The 20,282-nt window shown below is 37.4% G+C and overlaps 1 protein-coding gene across 1 annotated transcript in view; it reads left to right on the forward strand.

Moving 5' to 3' along the window:
* The window catches only part of EYA1 (EYA transcriptional coactivator and phosphatase 1), a 157,104-nt gene that overhangs the window by 103,118 nt on the left and 33,704 nt on the right, over window positions 1-20,282 (forward strand). Inside the window, exons 12-14 of the mRNA XM_018079435.2 lie at window positions 6,691-6,830; window positions 8,022-8,105; window positions 13,652-13,741. Coding sequence (XP_017934924.1) covers window positions 6,691-6,830; window positions 8,022-8,105; window positions 13,652-13,741 — 314 coding nt within the window. The remainder of the gene's footprint in view (window positions 1-6,690; window positions 6,831-8,021; window positions 8,106-13,651; window positions 13,742-20,282) is intronic.

The raw sequence follows: 20,282 nt of genomic DNA on the forward strand, positions 1-20,282 counted from the left end.
ATTTAGAATGTAAAACTTTAACTCTTTGGCATTGCATCCAACAATATATAATCTGACCCACTGTCACAAAATATATTGAGTCTAAGAACTTGATGCACTTTTCAGTAGACTCTTTTAAATAGATAAATAGGATGTTCATCATTGGTTTTGCTGGGATTAAAAGTAGCAATGATTTTAAATTATTTGAAAAAAAACTAATGAGTAAGGAAGAAATAACAGGTACTACTGACCCATTATAGGATTTTTTCTTCAATACAGAAAGTTGGAGAAAAAAAATCTGGACCATTTCAGGGCTTGTTGGTATAGTTGTTGTCATCCATAGTTTATATATACTGTTATATATGATATACTGTTATTATAATACTTTGTCATTATTTTGAGTATACAATACTAAATCAAAAAGTCAACCAAACCTTGAAATAAGTAGGCATTTTTGCCAATATTTTTAATAGACTATTGAGAGTATCTGTCAAGTTTATAATAATATGCTCTTAGTCCTCAATATACAAACTTAATTTTTAAAGTGAAGATTTTGATGTTTGTCAAAACAACAGTAAAGACATACATCTATGATCCTACCAGCAGGCATTATTGTATTTCTTGCAATACTTATTTAGCACTTTTACTTACTACTAGTATAGTACTACTTTTTTTTTTATAGAGAAGTAAAAAAAAAAAAAATCCACAAATACATGTGATTCTGCTGTATTATTTAATCCTGACCCAGGTTTATGTAAGCAGAATAAGTTTGTATAAATGCTCATGAAATTTGTGTTTAGTTTTATTTATGCAAAAGTAAACTTTAAGTATGCAAAAGTAAGAAAATCATAGCATGAGACTGACATATTCAAATTACCCAAATTTTATATTTTTGTTCTGGTATACAGGAGTTGAAATAACACTGGCCTAAGGATTTAGGTACTTTATTCAAAATTAAGTGTAAGATTTGATGGCAAGCCATTAATCTGGGCACAGTCTAAATGGAAAATATTTGTACATACCTACTTGCAGAGACATTTGACTATACTAACTATTCTAGACCCATGTCATCCATGTAATTTACATTGTGACATGAGATATGATTACTTTGATAATGTATGTTTACTCTTTTTTGCATACCTTTTCAGTGTAGTAAGGAAAAATCTGACAAAATTTGCAATGCCTTTGTCAACAGCAAAAGCTTTACCCATACACTCACCAGTTGGATTTACCTAGAGAGAGACCTGATTTGGGATTTCTGGGATAGCCAGTTTTCCCTAGATTTGTCATTTGATACTACTGCTGTACAGTGAAATCAACAGTAAGAAAATACAGCAATTACTCAGGGGGGATTTCCATAACAAACAGAAATGAATTACAGAATATGGTGTTGCAAAAGCTATCTCTGTGGCTGTACTGCCTATTCATAAGCAAAGTTGGGTTTTTTTTAATGAGATGTTGGAAAATTGTTCTATGTAACAAAACCATCAAAAATGCCCACAGTGATGTATAACAAGGAAATATATGCTCATGAACTGTTATGTCAAGTTGCAATAATACAGTGCTTTGAAGCACAGGGGAAAGTCTGCTACAGTATGGTTTATGTATTTTAGTTAAGCCAGAATGTAAACATATTTTATTCCTCACAGTTATGTGTAGTTTTTATCTGGCTTGGTGTGACTGTATACTACAGGGGTTACTACTAGGTCAGGAGCAGGGGAGTACCAGTCACCACACCTGGAAAATAAGACATTTATAGAATCTGGGTTTAAAATGGTTTTTTTCTGACTAGCTAGAGAAGTCAATGTAGGGTCTGTTACACTTATCCAAGGTTTGGAAGAGAGAACTCTGTGTGAAACAGAAACAAGCTGTAACATTTAATGTCTACCTGGGGTAGAGTGCAGAGAGTTACTATAGCAGGAAGATCTAAAATAATGTGTATGTTCATGGATGCAGAAGAGTAACTATTCCTGCATTATTAATATAATTTTGTGAAGGCATATGCAACACACAGGAATGGCTCTAGTGGTCCAGACTGATGGATCAATGAACCCCATGCCCTGCTGCTTCAGAGGCCATCAGCAGACACCTCAGGAGCAGTGAGAACAGGCTAAACTTGTATCAGACTTGCCCTAAGCACTTTTCCAGATTCTGTATATTTTTGTCTCAGGGGATTTCCAGAACTGCTGTTGTTTGTATGTTTAGGATGTGCTTGCATTAGCATTTTAATTTGGAGTAAGGTCTGTTTTGACATGGAGCTTTGGTTCAGCAAAGAGGTCCTAGGGCACCCAGCTGGAGTCCTTCCAGTCAAAGCTAACCTGGAAGGTGTCCTCCAGAACAACTCCTAATTGAGGATTCTTAGGAGACTAGATCAGGCTGGACCTGATCAGGCTGCACTGAAATGACCTCCCAGAAACAGGCAGTGGAGCCTGGTGATGTTGGCACCACTTGTCTGGTCCCAGAGACCCAACCTGCTAATGCAGTGTGGCTGTAGCACCCCTGAATGCTTCACTTCGAGGGATGTCTTCAGCCTTCTCTTGAGCCCGTGTAATCTTTTGGGAGCCTCGCATGGGTTTTTTTGGCAAAAGTGCCACAAATCTCCTAGATTTTGTCTGAACTCCTTGTATTTAACCTGGCTGCTGCCAGCTCCTTTTCGTGATCTTGCTTTAGCATTGGATAGGCAGTAGAGACCTAATCCTCACACCTTTCTCCGCTCGTGATTTTGTGGAGGGTAGGGTTTTCTCCTGTACTTAATTGTGTTTGTAGTGCTCAAGAACAGGATAAAATTAAATTCAGTGCTTTAGAAGCATAATCATTTCACTTGACTAATATTAAAATATGTCTGGTACCATGAAGTCAACTGAAGTTGAACAAATTAACCTTTTGCTACCAATGATTGTAGAATAATGGGTGTAATGATAACATGGTTTGTGGCCTTGTAACTTGACTTTAGCAGTTCTTTTCTACCCTAGCAGTTAAATTTTTTCACTTAACAATCTTATAAGCAAACTAGGCTAAAATAGTCTGGCAGAAACTACAGCAGAACGATATAAAGCTGTTTAAGAAATCGTGTCCAGAGAGAAGTCAGTGAGAACTCGCTGTTAAAATAGAAGGATGGCTACAGAGCATTCCTCAGTGTCTGCCTTGGGCCTAGCACCATACCACATTTTCATTAATCATTTAGATGACGGAACAGAATGTGTTTGCCTATTAAATATGTAGATGACACCATGCTGAGAGGGGCTGTGAGTTCTTTGGAGATGGGATGAGAACTCAAAAAATGGAGATGTGATCTGAATAGGAGCAGGTGTGAGGTATACATTTAGGCAGGAATGATGAACTGCACAAATGTGGGATGGGGAATGTTGGCAGCTCCTTCCAGGCTCTACCTTTCCCTGCAGACTGCTTTCAGTACTCCAGATATTAGTGGCACACGGAGTACCCTCAGCCGCTGTTGTTTTTCTTGCTCCAGAATTTGTCAGGGCTTGGGCTGGTCGAGGCTCAGGGCTCAGCTGGACGCTGTATTCTTTAACTGTGTTTCCTTATGAGGACCTGAGAGCAGCCATTGGACAGCGAGCTGGTAACCCAGCCATGCACACGGAGGCTGCTCTGTCCAACAGCCCTAATTCAAATAGTGCATGCTATGGTTTCCCTTTACACACATGGAATAAGTTTCTTGCACACAATGTCATGTTTCTCCCCCCCCCCCCGTTGGTTACAGCCATCTGTCACACTGTAGCACACTGGTGCCCTGAGTAGACTCAGAAGCTCCAAGTATTAGCAATGTTGCTTATTCAATTCATGTGCAAGGTTTGGCCGGGTCTTTGAGAAACAACCGGTTCAGTGTCACTTCCTCCTCAGAAGATGATATAGGAATCCTGAATGTAACATTTTTTGGAAATATTGCAGAAAAACCCTTCCAAGTGGTGCCCAGGGGAGGGTAGCCTGTGGGACATTAGGGAAATCAAGCTTTGCTTGACTTTGCTTTGCATTATTGTGCCCAGTTTGGAGGGACTATAGAGATTGATAATCAGAACCTGGAAAAGAGGACTGTCAGGGAAGGCCTAACCTAACAACAGAGGGATCTGTGAACAGTCTTCAAATGCATGCAAATACAAGGAAGGGAATAATCTTTCCCGCTCTTTCAGAGGTTCAATTTGTATTGTTGTAATGAATGCTGAAGTTGAATGTTCTAATGGCACAGCTGTCAAAGCAGCAGAGTGAATTTCCTGGAGAGATCTGTAAGAGCAAGATAGACAAATCTTTCCTGGGAATGATGCAGGTACAGTGGTTCCAAGAAGGGTGGGCTGAAGTCTGCCCAGCCCACTTTGGGGTCCTGAGGTAGGGTTGGGAGTCTTTCTGTCAGGTGCTGGTGCATCCAGATTACCTGTGAAAGGGAACCCAAACTTGCAGCCCTGTGTTTGAAATTTTGAATGCAGTATTCTTAAGTGAAAGGTGATCACAAAGATGGAGAGTTGGATGGCTCTTACAAACAGATTTTCTTCCCTGCCCTCACCATACTCTGCTCTGCATTCTCACTCATTTAGGTTTGCTCTGGTTCATTTGTCATGAAGTTTTGGTTATACTCTTTCCATGCTGTTTCCTATTTTACTTAGTATTATTGTTACTAATGCAATTTTAATACTGAAAAATTTTTAGTCACAGTACTGCGAGAATAATTTTTAATTGTAGTCTGTGAGAATAATTTTAAAAAATGGAAACTGAAGCCGCACTCATAAAAACACTGTCAGAGGCCAAGAGCAGCCCTAATTTAAATTAGTCAATAGGAAATGCAATTTTTCATTGTATCTAAATTTTAGAGCACATATTTAGAACATTATTGGCCAGTATACCTGTTGAAGAAATTCTGGTTTATTTTACTTCGTTGTAATTTATCTCAAGGCTTCTGTGTATTGTTTTCTTTCTTTTTCCTTTTTATTAAAGATTGCAATAATAAAAATTGTATATAGCAGACAAATTGATTGGAAAAATTTGTACTAGTTGAGTTATGTTTTCTTATTTATGGCTAAGTACAGTAGGTGAAAGAGCAACCAGCGTTCAAAATTTAACTAGTTTAAATATTCTGAAGTGCACATGGTCATAGGAAAAATATATAGTATTTGAACATTTATGGTTCTTCAATATTTAAACCTCTGTCTTTAGTTATGTAGACTTTCATGGCTGAATGATTTTTGTTGTTTGACACATACACAGAATCACTCTTTTAGTATAGGTTTAGTGTCTTTTGAAGATTCTGTGTTTAACCCTGAGTTACATTTTAACTTGTTGTTCTGCTTTGTTTAATGTAGCCTGAAATACTTAGGTAAATTTATAATGTGAAATATATAAGATATGCCAATTTTCAATAAGGATAGATTTGAAAGCTGAGCATGAGAATTTCAAGACCTTTTCCTTTCATTCAGCACAAGCAACTTTTATTATTTTGAGTAATTGTGCATATGTGGTGTTACACAGATGTCTAGAGTCTCCTCCTTAATCTAACCTTTGACCTCAACAGGATGTTTTCCTAGGAGAAAGAATCACTTGTGTGAGAATTATACCTGTCTGTTCAAGCTGGAATGCCATGGGCTAGGCTGATTAAAATGAAAATACAAATACTCATATCTACTGAACTCTAAAGAGTAGTTAATGTTAACTGAGAAGTAAAATTGATAAAAAAAAGTTTCAGCTGCCTTCACTAAAAGAGTGTTTTTAGGAAAAAAAAATTCGTGAGGACTGTCAAAATAAATATATTTGTGAACTTCAGACTATGAAAGGGAGTCTTCAAAAGAGATTTTAAAATGTTTTATTCCATTTCTGAGGACTGTGGTACTTCTAAATAAATTAATAGGAAGGATAATTGATGCTAGATGTCTGCTTTGTTAATGTACAAGCACTTCACTGTTTTCAGAAGAACTAGCATGTTTTCAGAAGAACTTTTTTGTTCTTACATACATAAATCATCATTCTTTTTTCACATGTTCAACAACAGTAAATGCCCTTGCAAATAAACGTTGCTGAAGCATATTAATTAGCATACAATACTGTTTGTAAAGAATTACATCCTATCTTGAAGGTACTCATTGGAAAAGTTCAGTGTTGAGCAGGCCTTTGAAAAATACTATAAATTTCATCTTCGTAGTTGATGCATATTCAAAACTTATTAATTTAAATTACCATGGGAAAATAAATACTCTGTTTTATGCCATAATTAGAAATAATTCTATTCTTCTGCCTCACGTGTAGCAATATAAAAGTGTCTGCCACCAGGCAATTTGGACAATTTTTCAAAATCTATATTTTTTTTTTTTTTACACTTGGATGTTTTTTACTTACCAGTTACCATCGTAGTTATTTTAAATCATGTTTGAAACTTAGAGTTAAATCAATGTTCTTTTATAAGGAGTTGGCATCCCTTAAAATTGTTTGTTTAGAATTTATTCTTCTAATATTTGCAGGAATTATCTTTTTTTACTTAGTCCTTTCTTATGTGTTTACTGAAATAATTTATCACTGTTTTTTCATATAACTTGAGCTAGATTGAATTAATTTATGTGTCAATATTACTACTTATCATTGTAAATTTAAATATTTTAGTTAGGACTGTTTAAGTGAACCTACCGGTTTTAGTGTCACACGTAAAAAGCAAGTAAGTTGAACATTTTGAAGTTTGAACTGAAAGGTAAAAATGTCCTTTCTTTACTACAACAGAATACAGTACAATCCACAGTCCATCAACCCCCATTAAAGATTCAGATTCAGATAGATTGCGTCGTAGTTCAGATGGGAAATCACGTGGACGTGGTAGAAGAAACAATAATCCTTCACCACCACCTGACTCTGATCTAGAGGTACATTATGTTAAATGTCTTTTGCCTGTTACAGACTTTATTTTTATCATTATTTTGCACAGAGAAATATTATTTACACATCAAAAATAAAGTGGCATTGAAGCTCCCTTTTTTTCCTAACAGTGTTTTCATAGAAGATAGGATTTTTCTTCTAAAGAACCTTTTTCAGGAAGAGCTCTTACTTTCTCTGAAAAATATTGTGTGTTTCTTTCTCCTTTTGATTAAAACAAAGCAAACAAACAATTGAAAAAAAAAAAAGGGGGAAAAAAAAAGCAAGCTTTTCCAAAGGTAAAGAAAGGTTTGCATTTGGACAGGAGACACTTCTAGCACAATAGTGGGTTTTGTTCTCTCATGCTATGTCCACATTCCTCCCAGTGGCCCATGGTTTGTGTTGAGAACACATCTCCAATGACACACCACAGCTATGAGTGTCCACACAGCATTACTTTTCCTTTCCAAAAGCTTAGTCCATTTGTCATCTTGGGAAATACAATCTCACCAGAATTTAAAATACTTGTATTTGAACACTTTATTTTTCATTAAAATATCATTTTGTGTGTGGTCAGAGGATGAGTTTAAAATACATATTTTCCATTGTCTGTAAGCAAAAGAATTATTTACTCACACCATAAATTTTTACACATATATGATCCAAGTTCATGATTTTCATTCTTCAGGGACCTAAAATGCATTAGAAATTAGCATAAATTAAGGGTATTTAAGTGCTTGGCAGCAATTTGCTTTGTTTTGATTTTATACGTAATTTTCAAGAGCAGTTACATGAACTTTGTTTTCTAAGACTTGCAGAAATACAGAATTCAAACCTGAAGATTTAATTTTCAGAGATTTCTTTTCATTTATGTCAGTTTCTAATCTCACATCTGGCTTCAGAAAATACATGGTACAATCTCATTTTCTGTGTATATCTGACAATAAATATAATTCTATTCTAATAGTATAATTTTATATAACACCAATTGTAGTAAAAAGCTAACAGATTGTATTACCACTTTCTGAAAAACAACTCAGCTTGTTAGTTTTGAAAATAAATGGCAAGGGAAACTATGGTTTTAATATATAACCATTTCAATAAAATTTTCCCATTTGTGTGCTTACTGATTCAAATTTTAACTTTCCATGTCAAATATCAGCTTCACAGAGGAACACATTGATCTGATTCTCTTTTTACAGAGAGTATTCATTTGGGATTTGGATGAGACAATCATCATTTTCCATTCCTTGCTTACAGGGTCCTATGCTAACAGATACGGAAGGGTAAGTGTCAAGAAACTGATGGAAATTTTCAGTAATATTTGCTGATTTATGGTTGATACACCAAGAAGATGAGAACATTAGTTGATTTTCTAGAGGCAAACTAGTACTGGTGTTACAAGGCACAAAAAATCCAAGGAGTAAAGCTGTTCCATTGTTTGCAGTTATGCTGCTCTTATATTCATTAAATATTTAAATAACATCGGGAGTAATACTTTGATCACTTGGCTTTTAGATACAGGTTGTCTGAAACCTGTTGATATCAAAATCTGCAAAGGTCTACCTCCCTTCAGAGACTGAAGAACTTCCAGAAATTATTGCTAAAAAACCAAATTTTAGTTCAGACTGACCGGCAATGTACTGTGCTCTGCATTGAGAAGACAAGAGGAAGAAGACTTTTGGATGCAGACAGATTAGTCTAAAATTTTTTACCTTCACTTTTTTTAATCTACATATTGACTGATGATTTTGGAAGTCTGTTTATGAGTAAAATCTTTCTATTATGCACAGTCTGTAAATCATAACTGAACTGATGAATATGTCTACAGACTGTGGGTTTTCTTGGTAATTCTCAGAAGAGAAATATGGTCTTTGGTGAATAAGAACAGTTTATTAATGGAATGCCCTTATTAAATCAGACTTTGTTTTTCCAGGATTGTATTTGAAAGCTCATGTCTCGTCTTGTGCTAAATCTGTTATGCAGTTTCATGTTCACCTCATGTGAGCTATAACTGAAACGCAATTTTTGTTAACCTTAAAAATTTCTACATATGAAGAACAAACAGTTTTGTCTGACTTCATGAAATACTGTCTTCTTGTAAAGCTTCTATTTATCACTAAAAGATTTTGCCCTGTACCCAGCTGAGTGAAGGGTAAATCTACTTCTAATTTAGTCTATCCTGTAGTCAGGTTCTGAATTTCTCTCAATAGATTTTAGCATTATAAAAATCTAAAGCAGTACTATTTTGCAACCTCTCTTGTTTGTTCAGGTGAGGTGTGTTTTCAGAAAAGTTTGCTGTGATATCAGCTTACCTGTTTGAGGAATATAATTAGTTTTTTCATTATATGACAGAAAAGCAAGTTAATTCGGTAGCCTAAACATAAAACACCTGTCTTGCTGGATGCTTGAAGTTGAGGAAAGTGGCTAGTATTCAGCTGCAGAGATATAAATACATATGCTGCATGGAACTGGGTGTCTCCTGATTGCAGCTCTATCACCCTGTCTGTGGTACTGTTTACTTAAGATGCAGCTTTTGCCCAGCTGTCCCTGGTTACGTGGCATCTGCCATAATATTTCTGCATTGCTAAATGGCAACCAACTGTTGATGTTGAGAGAAATGATGGTATTAGTTCTTATGCTGTAGATAAATATTAGACCTTTTTGGTGAGAGTTAGCAACATACATGTCCTTGGCTCTCAGATGCCATCATGAAACTGTGCCATTCTTGCTTTGTTTTGATGTCAGAATTTCTCTTGTCTTATTGACAGGTTCAGACAATAGTCAGCAATTTCCAGGGATGTTAGAGAAAGATAGCATCAAATGTTCAAAGCAAATGTGCTAAAACGTGCATCTGTCATATCAAAATTGTAGGGTCTGTTTGCAGCAACAGGAAGTGCACATTTTTAAAAGACTGTTTCCTTGTGATTTGATTGCTGACTTTTAAAATCAGAAATCCAGATCATAAGCCAATCTGAAAAGAAAAAAGCTTTGAGGGGAATTTTTGTTCTTTTCACCTGTATTCCTTTTTTCAATCAATCCAACATCACCTTCTCTTATATTTCTGCACTGTGGTGAGGGCTAGAAAAGCCCTTTTAAAAAATTAAATCTAAGCTGCTCACATAATCATTAAAATACAAAAGCTAGATCTTCAAACAAACAAAAATGTCCTAATTAAATAATAGGGGATTTGGCAACTTGGCTTTTAGCTCTTTTCATAATGCCTGAGTGAGTTTCATGGTGAATGACTATGAATGATGTGTGGCCTTACTGCTGAAGGGATTGATTTTCTTTTCCTTATTCTCTACCTCATTCCTCCTTACTTCTTTCTTATGCTAACCTTTTCTCTATATTCTTACTTTCTTATCCGTTTTTATTACCTGCTCTCCTTTTGCTGCTCTTTCTGCTTTTGTCCTTCAGCTTTGTTGGAACAAAATAACACCTTTGTTTTTCAGTTTGCGCAGTCATGACAAAAACAATGGCATAAACCACTACATTTTTATTTAAGGATTATCTGAATTTAGTGAATTTTGTGGAATGAAATGGAAGTATGAAACTACAGGAATATGATTTGTCCTTCCAGGAGAGAAGAAAAACAAAACAAAACATTTTCATTTGCTTTTGGATATTTTTTTAATATGTACATAGAGAGATGTATTGATCAAATATAATGTTATCAGTTACTTAATTGGCACTAGGGCTGATTAAGTTCTAGAATTTTGAAAAAGTTGGAGCTCTTCTTTAGCATCTTGGAGCAGGTGCAAATATGCCTCAGTATTCACACTAGAAAACTGTGGTCTTTGCATACATTTCCATTCTCAGTAAAAGCAGTTATATTCAGAGGCTTAAAAGGAATTTTCCTTTAAATTATAAGTTTTCTTAATGTGGTTTAATATATTTTAGAGATTGAGAAAAGCAAAGCCTGGTTTCACTTAACCCTTCATTTGTGACCCGTAGGCTTAAGTGGAAAATAAACCTTGTACCCGAAGTGAACTTTCCTGTTTTTCAGCTTCTTGTTTCTCCACAAAACAAAGAAATCAAGTGGGTAGAATTTAGAAATGACATACAGGCAATGTTTTGGCTCCAATGCCAGTATTCAAAACAAAAGGCCTGCTTAAGCAGTTTGACATTGGTATTTCTTTTCTTTAGTTGAACTGTACCTCCCTCAGAGATTTGTACCTGATTTTGACCATACCTGAAAAGGTGCTCTGACTGAACCAGCAAATCCCAGGCAACAAGAAGAGATTGTTAGCTTTCCTACTCATTATGTGACACCTCACAGTAATTAGCTAGCAATTAGTGGCTTAAAATTGCAAAAGAAGGTTTGGTATGGGATTATTTTTTTAAAAACCTTATTCTAGTCCTGACTTTTTCAAAGTTTACGGCCCCTGCTGAACATTTGATGCCAGAGTTTGGTCTACTGTAATGGCTTAAAGCAAGGCTCTCGTGCTTTTTATTAGAGCAGTTGCCAGTCTGTAAGTACACAGACATTTAAAACCCTAATGCAGATAAGGCTTTTACTTCTGTTAAATGTGTGTATCCAGAGCTACAGTTTAACACAGTTTTTGTGCTAAGTGGAACTTCCTATAGAAAAAGATTATGTTTAATCAAGGAGTTAAGATTTCTGTGAAAAGCTATCTGTTTTGTTTCTCCTTTTAGCTTTTTTGTTATTTAATCTGACATTTTCAGTAGGTGCCAATGATTTTCTTATTTGTTTTTCTCCCAATTAAATTCAACTAATAAATCATATTATTTTAGTATTACTTTATAGAAATCCCATTCTGGTTTTTTTCTGCTATGTAAAAATACCTTGGAATGAAATGGTTAGAAAGCTTTACAAAAACTATTTTTTCATACTCAGAGGTGTGACAAAAATGTTTGTTAAAAAAAACCCAGTGATGTACACTGAAACTTAATATATATATATATATGCAGCCACTTTTTAAAAATTAATTGTTCATAGACAACATCATGGTCTGTGTGCCTATTTATTCTGCTTTTCAAAATGATGTTCTCATTCATGGATGGAAGGTCAGAAGGGAATTAGTTCTACATTGTTGCATTAGCAGCTGATAATCAAGATGTAGATAGTGATCTTCATTTGCATCTTAGACCCTTAACCTATCTAACTCCTTTTAATAACTAGAGCAGAGGCTTCTGTGTGGTGACTTCTGTTTTTGCTTAGGCACAACAGAAATCCTTGTCTGGTTACAAAAAAAAAAAAAAACTAGATTAACTGTGTAGGATGGTGGGGTGGTAACTGGGCACAAAGATAAGCAGAAATGTCAGAGGAAAAAGTAGCCTCAGGCCTAGCTAGAGGGAAAATACCACCTGCTTTCCACCTCACATGCCTACAAAAGTAAAGTAAAGGAAAGCATAGGTCTACAAATAGAGCAATGTTAAAACAGAAGGACAGAATACTTTTGTTCATCTTTTAAAGTCTTACCATTTGAATTAAGAAGCCAAATATTCTTTTTTTGACCATGCCAGTTTAAAGAGAAGGCTTGTTTTTAAGGGCAAAGTTCATCACAATACCATGATGCAATTTTTCTTTCCCATTTATAAGGGGTATTTTTTTTTTTATGTTAGAAAACTTACTCTTAATATGTGTGAGTTCAATAATAGATGTTTTATCTGCTCTATGTATCTTTGTTTCTAAATTTCAAAAATTCTTTTTCTGGTTAGTAGTTCTTGGGTTTTGGCATTTCCAGAGGCAAACAGGCTGCCAAATCATCATTCTTTTCCAGCTCTTTACTACTGACACATTTTGCCTTTTAACCGGTAGTTACAGAAAAATGTTTGAAAGTTCAGAGATCATGTTGAAACACCTATTAATTTGATTGAGAGGTGGAAAAAGAAACTAGGGACTGCATCTCTTGTTTTTTAACTGAGTTGTCATCAAGTTTAGAATACTAATTTATTTTAAGTAAAATATGTGTTGTAACTTCTGCTATTCTATTTAAAATATAATGCCTAACAAACTAACATTATAAATAGAGGGTGTTATGAGATAATATAACATGTTCTTTCAAACTCATGCTTCTGTGCACTTGGATATACTTGGCTTTATAAATGAGAAACTCTATATGAAATGTATGTATTAGGCTTTCTTTTTGATTTTTCATATTGAAAATATATAAAACACAAAAAAAATCGAAACAAGACAAACATCTGTAATGCATTTAGTAACCACAATGCTGAACATGCTTTCTGAGTTTATTAGCTCTGTAGGAATAAGTTGTTATGGTAATTTCTGTAGAGAAGTTAAAGTGTGTTATGTATTAATAACAAACAATAGATTTGTTCACTCTGCATGGGTGGGCCAAACTGAAATCCTAATTAAAGTATGGTTTTGTGGAGAATCAAGGAGTGGTTTTAAATATAATTGCCATTTACAAATAAAACATTAATGGTTCTTTGCTTTAAAGTCACTAGGTATTCCCAGGACTGAATCCTGTCACTCGTGGCCAGTGAGAGCTTATTTTGAGTAACAATAGCATTATCGTGCCCCTGGTCACTCATAAAACTTGTGAACAGTTGTAAAATCTGCAGAAGTTTTAGGTGAAATGGATTTACCCTTTCTGAATGGAGAGCAAAGAGCCTGTGCCAGGGATGCATGAGGTCCAACTGCAAAATCTCAGGGTCAGTCGAGTTAAAGTCATATTTTTGAGTGTTACTAGTAAGTGTTGTACTACAAGATTAGACACTTACCAAAGTGGATGTTGCATTTAATAAAAGTAGTATCTCTTGAATAGCTGTTCCTCTTGTTTGTATTCTCGTGTCTATGTTAGGCACGATATTGATGGTGTACATGCTTAATTTCTTCTTTAAGGATCCACCCACTTCTGTGTCCCTTGGACTCCGAATGGAAGAGATGATTTTCAATTTGGCTGACACACATCTATTCTTTAATGATTTAGAAGTAAGTGTTCATTCTTTTAAAAAGCATAGAGATTATTTAATATTTGTCTCTTTTTATGTGTTGTTAAATGGTTTTACAGTTATTTTTGGTTTCTCAATTTCAATATGGAAACGCTTAGAAAATAGCTGTCGTTATGATACATAATAATATCTATACTGAATGTCTGCACTGGCCTTCAAAGGTTACTATGGTTTAAATGGTAGAATTTTGTCCTCACAGGTTTTAGTATTTATGATGACAGTAGACAACTGTCAGAAATGTATACACCAAAAGCATCTATAAACATGCAGAATTCAATAGTCTGCCATGACAATTAAATAATAAACTTCAGCTTCTATAAACAGTTAATGGCTAGGTACAGATTTCTTTCTTACATCCCACTGTGGGCAAGTGTTACCTTAGCCCCAAGGGAAATCATTAATGTTGCATACGCTGTCTATCTCATTGGCTTGTTACTAGAGGTCCTCTGCCTTCCCCAGCAGCAGGCACGATGGGTTTCTCTGCCCGGGTTTCTCTGCCACGCATGCCTCTGCCCTGCAGCATGTGGCAAGGGGCTGGTGTTGGCATACCAAGGGATTTTTTAGCCTACACAGGCTATGGTTTGGCAGAGCTTGTGAGATCATTCTAAAACTACCCAAACTGCTGAAAGCGACTGTCACTGTAATGCCTGGATGTTTCATCTTAAAAGGGAAAAATGCAATTTCTGATCGTATTTGAATAACGCGAAAACATGAAAACAGTCAGATTTCTTTCCCATCGTAGTGAAGACAGCTGTTTATTTAAAATCCAGCTGTTAAGCAAGCTTGTGGTGGGGCTGCCAACACACATTAATCATCAAGTTGTTGTTTTGCTAGATTTTAGAGTAGTGTGTTATTCCAGACAGGCAAAAGAATCTAAAAGATTCAAATTCAACTTTTGCTGATCAAAGTTAATTGGCAGCAATTGGCCTTTAAATATTTCCTGATGTTTCCCTTTTCAAAATCAAGCAAAATACACCTTATTTAATAGATGAGCCAAAATAATTTGAAAAATGCCAGTGTGTGATAGACCTCAAATGTGGTTTGTCTAACATCTGTCCTATATTTTGATTTCTTTTCATCTAAAAAGAAACTACTCACAGATGATTTGGCATCTTAGTATATAATGAAATCATTTAACATGCTTTATTTTTTCTTCCATTCCTTAGAGTATTTAGTTTTTATACTTACAATAAAATATCTGGTTTCTTTAAATTTTAAAGTAGTGTTTTCTTTCATTAAGGTAGCTAAATGTAAAGATACGATTGTTTTGTGTATATGATGCACCATCAGTGAGTTGCATGTGTAGGACTTATTTTTCAGATTTGTCTAAAATTATAACAATGCTAGTTATTTTCCGAATCTGTTTCTGATTTCTGGTTTTATTTCATTTTATCCAGAGCAGAATGAGAAAGTACTACCGTATCTTACCAGCATATTCAATGAAGTTCAGTGTGTTTTCATTTGCTGTGCATAGCCAGACATGTAGCTACTTCATGCATAGTTGTCAGCATCACTGACTTTAATGGAACTTAACCAATCACATTTTACAGATGGTAGAATATCTTCTGCTAATAGACATCTTGCAGCCTTAACAATACAGTATAGCAGTTCATTCACTGAAGAAATGTGAAGCTGTGTACGAAAAAATTACTGATCTAGATGGTTAGTGAAAGCAGAGAAGCTCACTGGATAAGCCTGGTTCTTTGCATTTCCACCATAACAAGCCAGTTTATCTTGTTTCTCCAAACTCAAGTGTAACCCTGTCTTCTTCATACATAGAGGCACCTAGGAGTAAACAGTCATGTTCATGTCCTTGTACATAAGCTCTAAGTCCTTATTCCTGGGGAACATGAGGTCCAGGCTGAAAGATCATGCCTTGTCCAAGAAATGAAGAGCATGTTCAGAATGCATAGAAAAGCCTTCAGAAAAGTACACAGTGAAAGGGCATTGGGTACTTTTTGGGAAGCAGCATGTAAGGACTAGACCTCATCAGAGACCGAGGCTTTCGGTTTGCCATAAATGACACGTTTTTTGAAACATGTCCCAGACGTATGGTGTTTTTGAAGGAACCACAGTTTGTCGTTCTTGTGAGCATCACCATTTTACTAGCAGGGCCTGCCTGTTTCCCTGCGACCTCAGGGCAGATTCCTCATATCCATCTCAGAAACTTAGAGTCCTTGCTTGGTGGTTTGGAAGTTCAGGCTGCTTACAGCTTGACAGGCTTCCATGAAAACTATGGGTATTTTGACTTGGATGTGCCTCAGGCCTAAAGCATCTGTTCTCACTGATGAAGGACTGAGTCTGAAAGATCTAGTGGTGACCCTGCTCAGGCTTAAGCTTTCCAGTTCATGTGCACAAGCATCTGGGCTGTTAGGGATCAAAATGTTTGTTGGCAACATTGCCAGTGAGCCACAGAGCTTGGGTATCCTTGCCCAGCAATATTATGAAGGTAGACAAAGCTGGATTTGGAGCATATTTAACCCACAGTTTAGACGTGTCTTTGGGTCTAGGCTTAATTCAAAGTGGGAACCTGAAAACTGATGTTTTCCAGCTCACTTAGGCTCAGAGGGAACCCTTCCTGGCATATAGGGAGACTGGGTTTACGGGCAGGCAATCATCAGTCATAACTTTGGCCTATGATGCACATTTTTCCAGATACCACAAGTAAATGTTTTTAAATAAAAATCTTCTTTCATCCAACACATTCCAGAAAACTCTATAATCAGAACAGCTCTCTTGTTATCCAAGTAAAAATACTTTTTCTTCTTATAAACTGATGAAGACTGATTTAGCATTTTGAATGCAAAGGGCAGAGTTGCAGCAGTGACCTCTGAAGCACAGTTTGATTTGTTTATGACCTAACTGGCTTTTCAAAGCTCAGCCTAGAGATTTATTTAATATTCTTAGATTAAATTCTAAACTTCAGAGGTCAATTTTTAGTCTGTATAAAGTCAATAAATGCCAGTGGGTATCAGTTGCAAACAAGTTTACTCATCTGAATTTATTAAGGGATAAAGCCAGGTAAATGAATCATCTAATTTCATGTATGTTGCTCTTTATGTAATAGTGGTAAGAATAAGAATAAGAATGGTATATGTAACTGAAATTTTCAAACTCAATGAAATAATTCAATCAGATCTCACTGAAGATCTCTAGCTCTGAAGTCAGAATTCTGTTTTTGAATGGGTGCGCTACATTTAGATTTGCAATTACTTACTGCACCCTTGTACTAGTTCTTAGTTTTTACTTTGAAAAAAGTGAAATAAATTACTTATTTCCTTCACTTTGTACAGATTTATTTGGACCTATTAATTCCAAAGTGATAGCAAATAATTTCAGATCTTGAAGACCATTCCTTAAACAGCACACTAAAGGGAAATTACAAGTTTTTTTACATACTGAAAGGAAAAATATTAATGTTTACTTATCTATAATTTGATCTAAGTACCATCATAAACAACGTTTTCTTGCATTAGTAGTAATTTCATAATGAAATTAGAGGAGTATACTAGGCCAAACAGTAGAAAAAAAGGGCAGTGTTCTCAAAATTTAGATTCCAAAATTTGCATTTCAGCTTCCAAATAAGAAATTTGGGGGTTCAGTATTGAATTTTTTCATTTAAAGATCTCATACTCTTTGTTCTATAGTTGAATTTTAATTGTGTGCAGGAGGGAATAACTACATTGATGCAGTGCTCTCAAGAGAGCCAGAGTTACCTCATCTGAAAATAATGTTTGATTTTACATACTGATTATGTTGCAATAGGGATAATAAGGTATAATATTTTAATGGTGTATGCGAAGCAATTACACATATTAGGTATTTTAGGATTTATGCTCCAGTGTTTTAGGGAAATTAGCAACTTGATGATAGGACTGAAATGTGACATCTGCCTATCTCATCACTCACCGAGGTGATCAGCTCCGGTGCAGGCGTGTTCTAGAGCAGAGTGGGGGATCATGGCTTACGAGGGGAATTTCCTGAACCAGGGAAATCCCAGGAGAGCACAGAGACCCACCAAGAGCAGGCAGCTCTCATGAGAGTGGCTCATTCTCTTGGCATGTGCAAAGCCAGGAGTTATGCTGGCCACCCCCACTTCCCACCAAAGGCAGCCCTAGAGAACCCTGTGACCAGGAACCCTGTGACCTGTTGACTTTTGCGACCAGGGCAGGCAGACAGGTCATAGTGTGGTAATTTCCTTGGGAGGCTGTGCAGGGAGGACACCTCCTCAGAGGAGAAACATTCCATTGGCCTTGAAGTCTACACAACCCAGCAACCAGGCGCTACTCTATGGCCACCTACACAGGTCAAGGGCACCCATCCTACTGGACCCCCAAGGCAGAATGGTGGGCACTCATCTGAGAGCAAAGGCTGCAGCTCCAACAGTGGATCTGCACCATCTGCTCCAGCAGTGGCCAGTGCGTCCACCCAGACAGACCTGCCGAAGGGAGAAGCTGCAGTGCAGAACTCCAGCTGCAGGAAGTGCTTAGACCTTTCTCCTGGGGCAGGGACAGGCAGCAGACCTGCCTGCCACAGGTGTACCAGGTGGAGGACCTCCTGCGGCAGGTGGCTGAGCTGCAGGAGGCAGTGGAAAGGCTGCATAACAGCAGGGAGGCTCAGAAGGAGTCGGATAGCAAGTTCCAAGTGCAATCTGCAGAAGACTCACAGCCCACAGCCAAACGGCCAAAAACTCCTCCAGTGTCCCACACAGAAGAGAGAGGAGCCAGTAATGTAGAAGAACATAAGCTTGCAAGGGCAAAGACCTGTAAGAGGAAGGCACTTCCCGAATGCCTGAGGTGCCCATGCAGAACCATTTCACCCCTGTGCAGACTGAAAAGGAAAGACCCATCACATCAGGAGAGATGTTAGAACTGAGTAAAGAGCCTGACCTGCACCCCGTATAACAACGAGAGCAACTAAGAGAAGGCGAGAGGTGACAATAGTAGGCAACTCACTTCTGAGGCAACTCATTTACCAACCTGATGTGCTCTCTAGAGAGGTGTGCTGTTTACCAGGGCTGCAGGGATGTCGCCAAGAGACTTCCAAGCCTTATACAGTCCACTGACTTTTATCTGCTGCTGTTGTTTCACATGGGCACCAGTGATACAGCCAGAAGCAGTCTGAGGAGTATCAAAATGGATTACAGAAACCTGGGAGCAGCACTAAGGGACTCTGGAGTGCAGGTAGTGTTTTCATAAATCCTCCCAACCAGAGGGAAGGAGTCTGAAAGGGCCATTTGAATCTGGCAAGTCAACAAATGGTTTCAGGACATGTACCACAGCTCTTTAGGTCATAGGACTCGCTTTGAGGAACCAGGTCTACTGGAGGCTGATGGGCTTCATCTATCAGAGGAGGGGAAGAACATCTTCGGTCATAAGCTTGTCAAGATGGGGAAGAGGGCTTGAAACTAAAGTTGCTGGAGGAGGGGAACCTCAATCCATTCCACTCCTACCAGTCTGATGCCAGAGACAGCAGTAGGTGCCCAGAGTCTGGAAAGGGATCACAGGTCAGCAGAAGAGCACCTGAAGAGCAGCACAAAGGAATTCCAGCCACTCCAGCCAGTAAGTTGGCTTGATCAGGGGCCCATCTTAAATGCTTCTATGCAAACGCATACAGCATGGGGAGTAAACAAGAGGAATTGGAGGGGTGGGTGTGCATGCCTGCAGGTCTACAATCTTACTGGCAACACAGAGACTAGTGAGATGTATCGGAGGAGGGGATTGAGACAGATTGGTCTCAGACCAATATGATCGACAAAATGTCCGTTTATTACAAAGAGGATACTCGTTATATACTGCTACTACACCCCGACGTGTGATTCTTCTTTCACAGCATTGGGTACATAAAAGAAACATACGTTGTTGTCCAGTGCTAATTGGAGTATTGCAGGTGTCCATATGAGATGAGAAAACTTGTTTATCTCTCAGGACACCTCCTTGACCCTGGCAGTGATCCTCCTATGTTCTAGCTTCAGAGGCTGAAGCCATGTTAACTATGCAGCAGTTTTTACTGTCTGCACCCAGCCATGCCAAGGCAAGGCCTACAGAAATGCAGGAGAAATTGCTCACACAAGGTTTGTTCTCCCAACAGAGATGACTCTTGTGATTGGAGTGTTAGAATGAAAATATATAGGCTCTTTAGGAAGGACAGGCAGGGGAGATGAGGAGGAGGTGTAAGTGGATGTCAACGCTGGAGTGCCTGGAGTGCTGACCAAGAGCTTATGAGTCAGCATTAAAGGGAGAGCAGGGACAGGTGATGTTAAGTGGGGATCTGCTATAGACCACCCGACCAGGAAGGTTGAGTGGATGAGGCACTCTGTAGACAGATAGGAGCAGCCTCACATTGACTCCTCCTTGCCCTTATGAGAAACTTCAGCCACCCCAATATCTGCTGGAGGGACAACACAAGCAGGAGGTTTCTGTAAGGCATTACTGATGAATTCCTTCTCCAAGTGATAGAGGAGCCAACAAGGAGAGGTGCTAAGCTGGACCTTGTTCTCACCAACAAGGAAGGCTGGTGGA

The sequence above is a fragment of the Manacus vitellinus genome, unplaced genomic scaffold (genome assembly GCF_001715985.3).
Source record: "Manacus vitellinus isolate BGI_N305 unplaced genomic scaffold, ASM171598v3 scaffold_1_pilon, whole genome shotgun sequence".
Taxonomy (NCBI): Eukaryota; Metazoa; Chordata; class Aves; order Passeriformes; family Pipridae; genus Manacus; species Manacus vitellinus.